General features: G+C 32.2%; 1 protein-coding gene across 1 annotated transcript in view; it reads left to right on the plus strand.

Moving 5' to 3' along the window:
- Positions 1 to 4,452, plus strand: part of LOC120626037 — a 111,333-nt gene extending 106,881 nt beyond the window's left edge. Inside the window, exons 6-7 of the mRNA XM_039893317.1 lie at positions 2,980 to 3,040; positions 4,364 to 4,452. Coding sequence (XP_039749251.1) covers positions 2,980 to 3,040; positions 4,364 to 4,379 — 77 coding nt within the window. The 3' untranslated portion in view covers positions 4,380 to 4,452. The remainder of the gene's footprint in view (positions 1 to 2,979; positions 3,041 to 4,363) is intronic.
- Positions 4,453 to 13,091: the final 8,639 nt, after the last annotated feature.

Here is a 13,091-nt window from a genome sequence, read left to right on the forward strand (position 1 = left end):
TTTGGGTACTATAATGCAACAGACGTAGACTGCAAAGTAAGTTGCACACGTTAAAATAATTTGTACAAGCTTCGTAAAAATCTGTACCTTTACATTAGTAGGTGTAATTATTTACCTTTACATTAGTAGGTGTACATATTTAATGGGAACGACTGAATTTGCTTCAAGGTTTCAATTACTGTTTTTTATTCCACTACAAGTTAGCCCTTGAGTGCCATCTCACCTGATGATGCAGTCTATGATAAATTATAATAAATAATAAATATACTTTAGGGCCAGATGACGATGTGTGTATTGTCGTAAATACACACATCGTCATCTGGCCCCAAAGTGAGCGTAGCTTGTGTTATAGGTACTTAGATAGCTGATGAATATTTTTATAAATTTAATACACTTAATTAATTATAATATACAAATAAACCCGAACACTGAAAAACATTCATGTTCATCACACAAACATTTTTCCAGATGTGGGATTCGAACCCAGGCCTTGGACGCAGAAAGTCGCTGCCCACTGCGCCAACCGGCTGTCAAAATGATGAATGAAAGGTGGTAGTGAGCAAACCTGTTCCAACAGTTCTATTAAACTTACCCATAACATAACATTAACATACCCTTAATCGGTTTCTAGACGACATCGCACCGGAATGCCAAATCACTTCGCAGAACGTCTTTGTCGTTAGGTTAACAAACTACGGCCCGAGAACCTCCCTCCCGAATAAAAAAAAATTCCACTGCTTTTTGCGTTGGGGATTAAAAAAAACGAAAGTAAAGGTCACGTCTACATAATACTCCGGATAGTGGATACCCTAATATCTTTCTTGCGACATTCGAATCCATTGTTCATTTGATCAAGTTTATTAAATAAAGAGCCGCAACATCTGGGCCCGGAGATTGTTTTATATTAATATTCGCTCGGTTTTATGCCCGGGGTTGTATTGGAAATATGGGTTTTTACCCTCCGTTAACTTTGAAAAATGCTTTATATTATTTTTATACCGTACTATAGATTCTAAGCGGTGATAGCCCAGTGGGTAGGACTTCGACATCACTTGCGGGGGGGTCGGGTTCGAATCCCAGGACGCACCTCTGACTTTTCTAAGTATATTTTAATTATTTGTGCGTTTTAAGCAATTAAAATATCACTTGCTTCTACGGTGACACCGTGAGTAAACCATACATACCTCGGAGTTCTCCATAATGTTCTCAAAGGTGTGTGAAGTCCACCAATCCGCACTGGGCCAGCGTGGTGGACTACGGCCGTAACCCCTTTTCATTGTAGGACGGCCTTAACCCATGCCAGTTAATGGGCCGTTAATGGGTCGATATGATGATTATAAATGCGCAAAGTTGTCTAGATGTGTGTTTATTTGTGACCTATTATAAGCTCGCTAGTTTGTTTGACTACGGCTTAGGACCTTTGGATCTAGCCAAAGTTATTGTTAGGTAATCGATCTTTTAAAATAAAACAAAATATAATCCAAAACTTCCTGGATACCACCGCAACTAAGCCTAGTACCCAGAATGGTAGCTGTCTTACCCCTTTGAATGGCAAAACTAATTAATAATATTAAGAATAAATACACTGCGACAGTAAACAAATTGCCATCTAGAAGAGAGAAGAAAAGAAAAGAAAGTAGAAGATAACTGATGAATACTCTTACGAACATCATACATAAATACTTATAATACATACAAACACCCAGAACTGAAAAACATTCATGTTCATCACACAAACATTTTTCCAGTTGTTCGAATCGAAGTCACTGTCCACTGCAACAATCGGCTGACAAAGTTTTGGCCGAGCTAACTGCAAGCTCTAAGATCTCCAGTGAACTCGATTAACCTTTTTGATATTTATTTACAAAACTTAAGCTATGGATCTCTCGCTTAAGGATATGATTGATATCTTAATATATATAAATCTCCTGTCACGATGTTTGTCCGCGATGGACTCCTAAACTAATTAACCGATTTGAAATAAAATTGGCTCACCGTGAGCACTCTGGTCCAACTTAAGAGATAGGATATCTTAGATCTTTAATTATAGTCGCAATCTTATTTTATTGCAAATTATTTGTCACATGTTATATATATATGTATATATATACTACAATACTCACTTAAGGCTAAGCGATACTGAATACTTTAAAAACAAAATCAAACGCAGACGAAGTCGCGGGCAACAGCTAGTATATTATATTTATTTTTTAAATTTATCAATAGTATTTTTTTATTTGTGTAGTCTGGTTAGAACGGTGGTACGAATGTCTAGACATACTAATACATAAGTATGTCTAGATATTCGTATGTATGTACTAAATAGTGTACCCCACCTATTTGTGTTCTTTTTAGTTGTCCTAATCCTAAGGTTACTTAGCGATAAGGCCGCCTTTTGTATCCTGCTTCATTCTTCATGTGTTTGTTCTTTTTTTTTGTCTCGTTTTTCTGAGTGGTGTACAAATAAAGAGTATAAATAAGTAAGTAAAGTGCCTTGTGGTCCTCCGTGGCTCTTCTTCCCAAGAGAGTCGTACGAGGCCACGCAAGGTATATAAGTGAGAAAGGTTTTGTGCTTCTAGGTCTGTGTGTGCTATCTACTGTGATTACAAACCTGCCTAGCGTGATTAAGGGCAAATCCTCCAGTACCGGCAAGCGGCCCAGGACCGTGCGTTGTGGAACTCCCTACAAAAGACCTATGTCCAGCAGTGGAAGTCAATTGGTTGAGATGATGCTGATGATGATGATGAGGCATCATTGGATTGCATGGCTTCCCGCGCGAGTCTTCACCACTTGGCGGTTGTTAGCGTGTCGAAATTCCCCAACAGTTGTCTGGGTCAGCGATTTCACCGTATCTGTCCAACGAGTAGGTTAGTAGTAGGATAATACGCTACGGTATAAATAAAGGTACTTAAAGGCGCGAAGTGAGTTTCTTGAGGATATTTTCTCATACCATATTAATAAAAGGATTTTTGTTCGCAGGTCCCGCAGAAGCATCAGCGCTGCTTGTGCTACTCAGCTTCACGATCAGAGAAGTTTTAAGGTATAACCTTTACCTTACCTTACCCTAGGTATACCTTTTACACGCTTTTTATTAGTTTCACCTGTACGTTTGTTTTTATGTTTGTAACCGACTCCTTTGGACATGATTTTGACCCCTTCAAACGATCTGATTTCGTTCAATCTTTGTAGGTATATGGAGGACCGATGACAATACACTAATTTGATAAGATTATTCCATTTTTCAAAAAATTAAGATTTTGTGTTAATTTTTATTTTTATTTATTTTTCTTTAATTGGTTACAACAACAACAGTTGTGATTACTAAATAGTTCATAAAATGGTTGACTTCAAAAAATAACAGGTTTCTACAGATAAGTTCTATATAAACAAGGGTAGAGCCCAGTAAAAATGCAGCAAATTATACATAAAATTCAAATTTAGGTAACATGCAACAGTTTATCTAATAGATTGCGACCTACACTATTGATATTACCGTAAAATAAACCAATTTCGGGGTCATTGCAAACAGAATTAGGAAGGCGAGCAACACGGATTACAAAATAATGTAGTTTTCATATAATTTTCGTCTAAAGTCGCTAAGGCAGGAAGAATGTTAATTTTAATTTCCAACCAATACATTTACCGGATTTCTCTATATTTACAAATTTAATGGCGAATGGGTTACCGATTAATTTTGCTCTAATAAACATAAAAGTTTAGGGAAAACAAAAAAAAACAATCTTTAATGAGAACGTAGTGGTTATAATCGGGAAATGCAATGTTCTTCATCGCAGGCCGCGTTGGCTCGGCACGGTCTTTCTTGCACGCCGCTACTCTATAAGAGTATACAAAGAAGTTGACTTGTGTAGCATCATCAGGGACCCAAATTTGCTATGACAATAATTGCATATGTTGTGGTCATTAATGACTAAGTAGCTTTTAATAAAAAATAATAGAATTGACAACGTAAACTTAACAACAGTTAAATTTCCGTCGAAACCCACACCAACAAACCTGTACGCCTATTTAATTTGTGAATACTTTACCGTTATTTTTTTACACGCTGCTATTGTTTACCACTTCTTTTACTATTTGTTGTAGATACATACACATAATAATCGTTTTTTTTTCATTAATGCAATTTGTGATTACTCGATTACCTTAATTATGTCCGATTTGAAAACATGTACTGCTGATTGCATAGAAACTGCTTTTACTATTTTTTGTATGTATCATTTTAATAAACGTTCAACTTTCATTAATACTATGATGTTATTGACCGACATGGACAATCATTGTAATAGCAGAGTCGGCACCTTGATAAAGTGAAATTTATATTAAAACTGATTTGTTTCTATTTCAGAGTAATCCTGCGATGATGACTGCCCTGATGCGATAGTATGATTAGCGGAAGTTTTGTAAATACAAGAGATTTTAAACAAACTATTGTGAACAACTTAACCCGTAGTGATGCATATACATTTTTATTATTTCACCATAAGTCATGAAAATATGTAGTTAGAAATAAGAATATATGAAAAATTTAAATGAATGAAACTAAAATTATGGATTAGATACGGTATGAAGGACAATGAAAGAATTTGAGTTAATCTAAAACTCTCCGGGTAAACCAGGACTCTAATTTTCTACTTAATTCTAATGATAACAGATTTTCCCCTAAAGAAAAATTTACTGTTCTTGAATTTCTAAAATTCTGAATTATTATTTCAAGTAGACCTACCTACGTTTTAAGCTATTTTTTAAAAATTGTCGAGGAGTAAAAAAAAAGCACACAGCTGTTGCTCTCTTCTAACATCACATTTTCTGTGAGACGAATGTTAAACTGGCTGCTTCCTTGCATCCTTGTCGTTATATACTTCTGCATTGGTAGGTTCAAAATTACCTTCGAAATAATGTTATTAAAAAGTTTGAAATCACTAATTTATTTGCATTTTAGTAGGTCCATTACTTAAATGTCCATTTTGCCTTAAAAAGATGCATATGTGACTTTTTGAAGGAGCATCGGCATTTTCGTTTCAAACCGCTTTTTGTGGACAATTAATGTCTTCATTCTAAATAATGTTCAAATTAGTGTCTTAAATAATAAGTTAGAGCCCGACTGTCGAGTGCAATTATTTCATATGATGTGTATTAGTAAATTGACTAAGTGTTAAATCAAAAGGATTCTGCAGTTGGCCCATTAATAATTACCAATAGTTTTAGTATCAACTTATAATTTATTAAACCATTCTTGAAATTTGAATGAAGTTTAAGTTTAGTTGTTGGTTTTTTATTTCACCAACTATGCATTAAAGAAGACGATAAATAAAGTCTTAGTTGATCTATTAGTTAATTATTTAAGATCAGTCGAATAATTAAACAAAAATTACATAAAATATTATGATCAATAACTTATTTTTTTTTATGTGTGATGACCGGTGTTCGGGCTCTGCCATTGGTGACTTTGGTTCTCCTACAAATTTCTATTTCCTATTTTTTTTATGGCTCTCAGAGAGTTTTCTACCATTGTTTGTTTCGTAGCACGCTGGGCGATTCAAACGCCAGATTTTGTGTGCCAGTGTACACAATTTCGCTCTATACATCATTTCTAATCCTAGAAAAACAAAATTATTTAAATAAAGTAACAGCATTCTCTGACTCAACGGTCAAAGACGTATAGCGAATTTTATAAAATATTCTAACTACTCCAAAAGTAACCTTCTATTTATATATCCAATCAATCCTTATATCATATTCTGATAGAATACACATTCGGACGTGGAAGATTTTTAAAAAGCATACCATGAAATACAATTGGGATGAATTAATGTATGCCAACCATATTAAATATGGAATGTTAAATATTTAACATTCCATATTTATACCCATTTATATTGTTGGCATACATTTCATATCAACCGAGTTTTGTGCCAATAGAAATGCGCTTTACAGTAAATCAAATGAAGCGATGATAGCCCAGTGGGTAGGAGCTTTACTGCACTTTCGGGGGGCCAAGTTCGAATCCCAGCACGCACTTGTAACTTTTCTAAGTTCTGTGCGTTTTAAGTGATTAAAATATCAGTTGCTTCAACGGTGAAGGAAAACAGCAAACTGAAACCTGCATGCCTGAGTGATCTCGATAATGTTCTTAAAGGTGTATGGAGTCCACCAATCGCCACTGGGCCAGCATGGTGGACTACGTGCCCTGAAGCAGACCGGTAATGGGTCGACGATGATAATGATAATACTATAAATTATATTGTTTTAAGATTTTAAATAATGTATGTTCTCTGTTTCATTATATCATATTCCATAATACAACGAATACAATAAATAAAGATTAAATTAATTTTATGTTGGTTATCTTAGAGAAATATAAAATACACAACATAAATGGTCAATAGATGACTAGGATCTCACCAAATATCCAGCCCGAATGAAGCTATAGTATATTTACCTAAGTTTGGCTAAGTTTATCTTAGTTTAGCTAAGTTTGCTCGAAACGCAATAAGATGTTATACTAAGCAAGTTCTCAACTTGCTGCAGGTGATTTAGGCGATCTTTGCCTCGCGTAAGTTCTTTTGTTTATTTTAAAACGTGTTTCTAATGATCATTTATTTATTTTATTTTTATTAAGTAATTAAAGGCACACCCACAGCTCGGCCACAATACATTTTAAAGGAAAGTTAATTTTTTTTTATCTCTAATCAGTTTGACTAGCATCATTTACTACAAAAATACCGATTTTAACACTACAAGCTATAATAAAAGATACAAAAAAAAGTTTAAAAAATCAACAAATCATCTCATATTAAAAGCAATAATAAAACCCATTCACCACCTCGAAGTCAGCTCTTTATTTTACATACTACGTTACATCAACAATATTGCAACAAAAAATAAGACATTCATTCATTTCATAGGACTTAACCGTTCTTGGAATCATTATTTTACATTTATTGCAATTAAGTTTAATGGCTTACATTGTTGCATATGAAAATATAAAAATATTATTACTATTATATTATTATTTTATATTTCATTTATATATATATATATATATATATATATATATATATGTGTGTATATGTATTTTAGCTATTGCAATAAAGTAAGTAATTTAATATGGAAATAATAACTATCATTTTCATTGCGAAGTGTATCACAGCATAAAAACGTTGCAAGCTAAGCTGAACTATGTCAGAAAAAATATATATATTTTTATTATTAAACTAATAACTACCAACTTGGTTTATATATTTCGTCTACGGCTTATATTATGCAATGCAACAAACAGTAAATATATATAGGAAATTAAACAATATTCGTGAAATTATTACTTGTAAATAACTATGTAATATAAAAAATAACACAATAGCAATTATTAATATAATGTTTTATGCAATAAGTTATGTTCTTGAACTGTGTAAAGGGCTCATTTTCATTCTCGGTGCGGGATATTTGTGACATGCCCTAATATAAACTATCGTCTGCGTACACATACTATTTATTTGAATTATATAAATATATTTATTTTTCTTCAATCTCTCTTCTCCGCGGACATAATGTGTGGAAAGTTGGTTGATTCCTCCAAATCCATTTTAGGCAGTCATCTTCTTTTAAATTAGTTTATTTTTGAATTTGAATTGTTTGAGCAACTTTAAACAACATATTAGAAGAATTTGACATAAATGCAACCAAATATATTCGCAATGCCCAGACAGGAAATTGTATAATAATCAAGTAGTTAGTTACTTTATTAATAAGAATCAACAATGGATAAATTAAATAATATTAAATGGTGAATTTCACTTGTCGATATGGGTATTGCAACCTGCAGGGGGTGTCTCACATGCGTAGTCATTATTCCATATTTGATGTTTTAAGTTTTTAGTCGAGTTGGCTTTCATTAAAATGGATAATATTTAATAAAAAATAGTAAGATTTCATATTATTTCCGTAAACAATAGTAATAATGTAAATAAAAAATCTGAATGTGCAAAAAGTCTGTACACTGGAATTAATTTTTCTCTTCCACACATCCTATATTTAATATAAGAAACATCCTAATAGTTTATATATAATAATATTATGTATCGAATACTGTGAAATACTTAGTTATAATTTATGTAGTAAACGTAACTTTAAATATAATAAATATTATTAGAAAATTACGAAATATATTATTATAAATTAGTAGAATTGTATATAAAAGTGACTAAATATAAAGTGTGAGCTGAACGGTATCTATATGAATAAAAAATAGAATAAAAGATATACGAACTTTACCAGATGATTGATGATTTGATAGATGATTATTTACATAGACAATAATTTATTTATTATTATTCACATTTAAGCCAATGGACGTAAATTGCTGGATCCTTATTTTATTTTATTTATTTTAATGAGAATAATATTATTGCAACACATGCCGTTGATAGATTATGTTAAACATGACGTCTCTTACAAAAAAAAATACATACAACATGTAAATAAAAACCGAAATAGTACTTCATAGGCTTTAGATGTTCTGTCTCTGAGACTTATCTGTGAAACCGAAACGCTAATAGTTTTTGAGTAAATCACTACCCCAATATCACATGCAAAATTAAGATCAAGTGACTCCTGACACTTTATTAGTCCTGTCGCGTAGGTACTATGCACGAGTCGGTCTTTGATCTTCAATAGGGTTGCCATAATTTGAATTGGTTTGTATATAAAAAAAAAATATGCTTCTTTTGATATAATATTTTTACAGGGCGTTTCGTTATGAAATATTCTTTTATGCACCCTTTAACAGTATTTCTTAATTCGGTTACACGTTGTACACTAGTATCGTTGTATGTTTTTGGAATTAATTATTCCTTTGTTCTCGTAGTTTTGACGGCCGAGTGGCGCAGTGGGCAGCGACCCTGCTTTCTGAGTCCAAGGTCGTGGGTTCGATTCCCACAACTGGAAAATGTTTGTGTGATGAACATGAATGTTTTTCAGTGTCTGGGTGTTTATCTGTATATTATAAGTATTTATGTGTATTATATTCATAAAAAAGTATTCATCAGCTATCACAGTACCCATAACACAAGCTACGCTTACTTTGGGGCTAGATGGCGATGTGTGTATTGTCGTAGTATATTTATTTATTTATTTTTGTACATTTCTTTCTGGGTACAGAATTTATTTATTTATTGCATTTCCTTTCAGTCTCTATTGCCCTGTAGGGGATTTTTTTAGAAAAGTGTAGGTGTTTTACTTATAAATGTATTAAAACCCTAGTATTAAGTATCAGGAATTGTGAAACATAGTATACATTCAGTACCCTGCAAAAAATAATAAAACACTCTGTGCTATAATTTTCGCTTAAATAAATTTATAAAACAATATATTATTTTATACAATGTTTTAATTAAAAGGTAATTTATATTACCCCGTATATTTAATTATTATATTTCTGACATGAAAATATTTATTTTATTATAAACTATTGATTTTAAAATAAAATAAATAATAAAGACAGAGACAACCGGAGGAATAATTTTTTTTTGTTGTTAAAAAACCAAAAAAATATTTACATTTAATACCAGGCGATCTTTTATCTGTAACATCTGCGATCCTTTTCATACATCCAAGATAAGTATGTTTAAGTATTAAAAATATACTCAGTTTACTACTTTGAATCTACGTTTCAAGAAAAATCAAAGTATTAAATGAAGAAAGTATCTACGTCTGTAACATTTTTATGGGGTATTTCTTAATACACCGAATTTATAAACATTTTTCGTAGCATAACATTATATTCAAATGCTATTTTTTCGTCACTAACGAGTATTGGATACCTTAACTGGATCACCGATGTAAGAGATAATTTAATAGATACAGTGAATGTTAAATCCTGTACAAAGTTATAGCATTAAATGCTGAAATAACAAAAATTTAATATAATAATGCCAAATGTGAAAGGCGATCTTTTAAAACTAATATGATTGTATGTACGATGGAGTAGACAATATTTGTGTAGGTAATCTATTAAAAAAAATACAAACATAAGTTATAATTATTTTTAACATTTAACATACATATTTTATAGATTTTATCATAATATTCTACTGCAGCTTGACTTCTCACTTGTGACTGTGAAATGAAGCCAAATAATTAACAATTGTAGCCTACCCACCCTATCCTACGACACATCTCGCACGCAATGCGTGTTGAGACAAATAAACTGTTATATTTTACTAGGGTGTTTGTTTGTGGTCTGGATCACATACTAACACACGACAAGTAGAGTGCTTTTTGTTTGTAGTGGTTTTCCGGACCTATATAATTCTAAGATTTGTTTTGACTCATCATGGTTGGCATAGCGTAGTGTAGGTGATGTAAAATGCCTTAGTGGAAAAGCCATTTTATATGGCCGGCAAGTCGTCGTCAGGTTGTAATATATTGAACCATTTGTATGAAATTGTCAATACTTTACCGACGCTGTAAAAAAATAGATCATAATTCGTAACCTGAAAAAAATAGCTGTCAGATAGTATTATGCTAAAAATAATAAAATAACGATATTAGGTAATGTTAAATAAATTAATAAAAAAAAATTAATTTAACATATTGTGATTAATTCTAAGGATATTATAAAAATAATGTGTAATCTATTTTATTGTTAGAGTTAATCTCTGATGTATTTGTTTCTGTAAAATTAATTTACGATAGCTGTTAATGTATCTAGTGATTATGTTGTTCGAAAAAAAATAAAATTTTATACGGAGTCGATTCTTGCTCTATATTGTTTTGCTCAATAATAATGCGATTTCTTTTTAAGAAGTTAAATAAACTATTGAAAATATCACTGTTTTTCTTTAACGTTGGATTGATAACAATTTGTCGTTTTGTAACCTTTCTTAGACATAGCATCTGGAATCTTTTATCGTCATTGTTATACTCTAATACATTGGACAAGGGCCTCTAATTTTCTCTCATACCTGTTACAAGATAGTTATAATAAGTTGGTAGTTAACGGCCGATTGGCGCAGTTTGCAGCGACCCTGCTTTCTAAGTTGAGGCCGTGGGTTCGATTCCCACTACTGGAAAACGTTTGTGTAATGAGCATGAATGTTTTTCAGTGTCTGGGTGTTTATATGTATATTGCTATTTATTTATGTATATTATACATAAAAATATTCATCAGTCATCTCAGTACCCATAACACAAGCTACGCTTACTTTGGGGCTAGGTGGCGATGTGTGTATTGTCGTAGTATATTTATTTATTTATTATTTATAAGTAAGACGGCTTTACGTGCTCTCTGATGCACGGGAATGGATAATTTAAATAAACTTTTAACTTTTAAATCTTCTTGTACTTAGACTTTTGACAGAAACCCAGTACCCAACAATTTTTGAACCTAGACCTGCCTCCTCGATCCGTATCACTAAATAGAACCACGAAGACCTCCTCTGGCGCAGTGGCGAGCGCTGAGGTTTCAAGTTAGAAGTCCCGGGTTCGATTACCGGCAGAGTTAGTTTGTGATTTTTTTATTTATGAATTTTCTCTGGTCTGGTCTCGTCGGAGGCTTCGGCCGTAGCTCGTAAACCACTCTTCTGACAAAGGCGTGCCGCTAAGCTATTAAGCGTTCCGGTACGATGTCACATAGAAAACGATTAGGGGTATGGATTTAATATAACTGCCTTACTCCCTAACAGCCCGCCCGCTATCATCTAAGACTGCATCATCACTTGTAAGCCATCATTATTTGCAATCAAGGGCTAACTTATAGAGGAATAAAGAAAAAAAAATAATGTCATACATTCTCGTCCTGTTAGTTTTGTTGACAAAAATATAAAAACAAAAACAAAAACTTTTTTATAAAAATACGATTAATAAATGAATTAAAACTGAAAATAATATTTGAAAATTTTTCATAGCATTTTAAACTCGGTACTCGGTGTAATAATACAAAAAAGGGGACTAGTAATTTTTATTTTCACTAACTTTTACTAGTTAGTTAAATTAAAAATTACTAGGCTTAAGTAAGGAGGTACAAACTCAAAAGAACACGTAAACAGGGGCAAATTGACAAGGTGAAGATAAAAGGATTCTATAGTGTAATAATAACAGCCCGGTTTTGGTCTTTAAATATAACAAAGATTGCCTTAGTAAAACCCATAATTACATTCCAGATAACAGAGTGTATAAAATTTGACGTTTTGGCGTCCGCTTGCCGCCTTAATTACATGAATTACGGTGGAATTTACAGGTGATACAGCGGAATTACAAGTAATACGGTGGAATCGCTAGGTGTAATAGAGCGGATATCCGGCCAGTCTGATGTTGATAGTTGCGATGTCAAGGACATTTCTACAATAATTATAGCCTTTATAATTTTTTGGTCAATTTTTCTCACACATCCGAAGGTTGGCTGGTAGAAAATACTTTAGCATTCAGATCTCTTTTATCTTATTTCATCTAACTAAACTTCGCGTCATATAATTCGTAACATTTTCAGTGTGACAAAAATGTTTCATCATCGCCAACATTAATCCAAGCAAGTTTAACTAACATTTATTTTTCAATAACACCAATATTGCCAACGTGAACTGTTCGGTAAAATTTTGACAATTGTAAGTAGGCACCAACTTTTACTATTTTTTGCAATTAGAAAAAGTTACTGGCGTATAGTCACGGTCAAAGTATCTAATCAGGATAATACCTTTAGATACTTTGATTTCAAGCTGATTACGAAAATAGATCTATTAGAACACTTAGTACCTAAGTACTACCGTACGTTTAAAAATATGGTGCAAAGCATTGTTCATCAACCACAAGAGTACGAAATACGCATATTGATAATCCAATATGTGAAATTTTAATACGTATAGATGTTTCAAATTTGGTATTGGTAAAGCATATTACAAGCATATGATCTACCTACGTAATGCATAATAAGCAAACATCAACTGTTGTGTAAGTAGTAAAATAATATTTATCTTTTGATAAAGTTATATTATTAAATCAAGTAAACGTAGCAATGCACAATTGATAAGTAGAAATGATGAAAGCAATTCCAATATATTTAATTATCATAGATATTTCAA

Source organism: Pararge aegeria, chromosome 8 (assembly GCF_905163445.1).
Source record: "Pararge aegeria chromosome 8, ilParAegt1.1, whole genome shotgun sequence".
NCBI classification, from domain to species: domain Eukaryota; kingdom Metazoa; phylum Arthropoda; class Insecta; order Lepidoptera; family Nymphalidae; genus Pararge; species Pararge aegeria.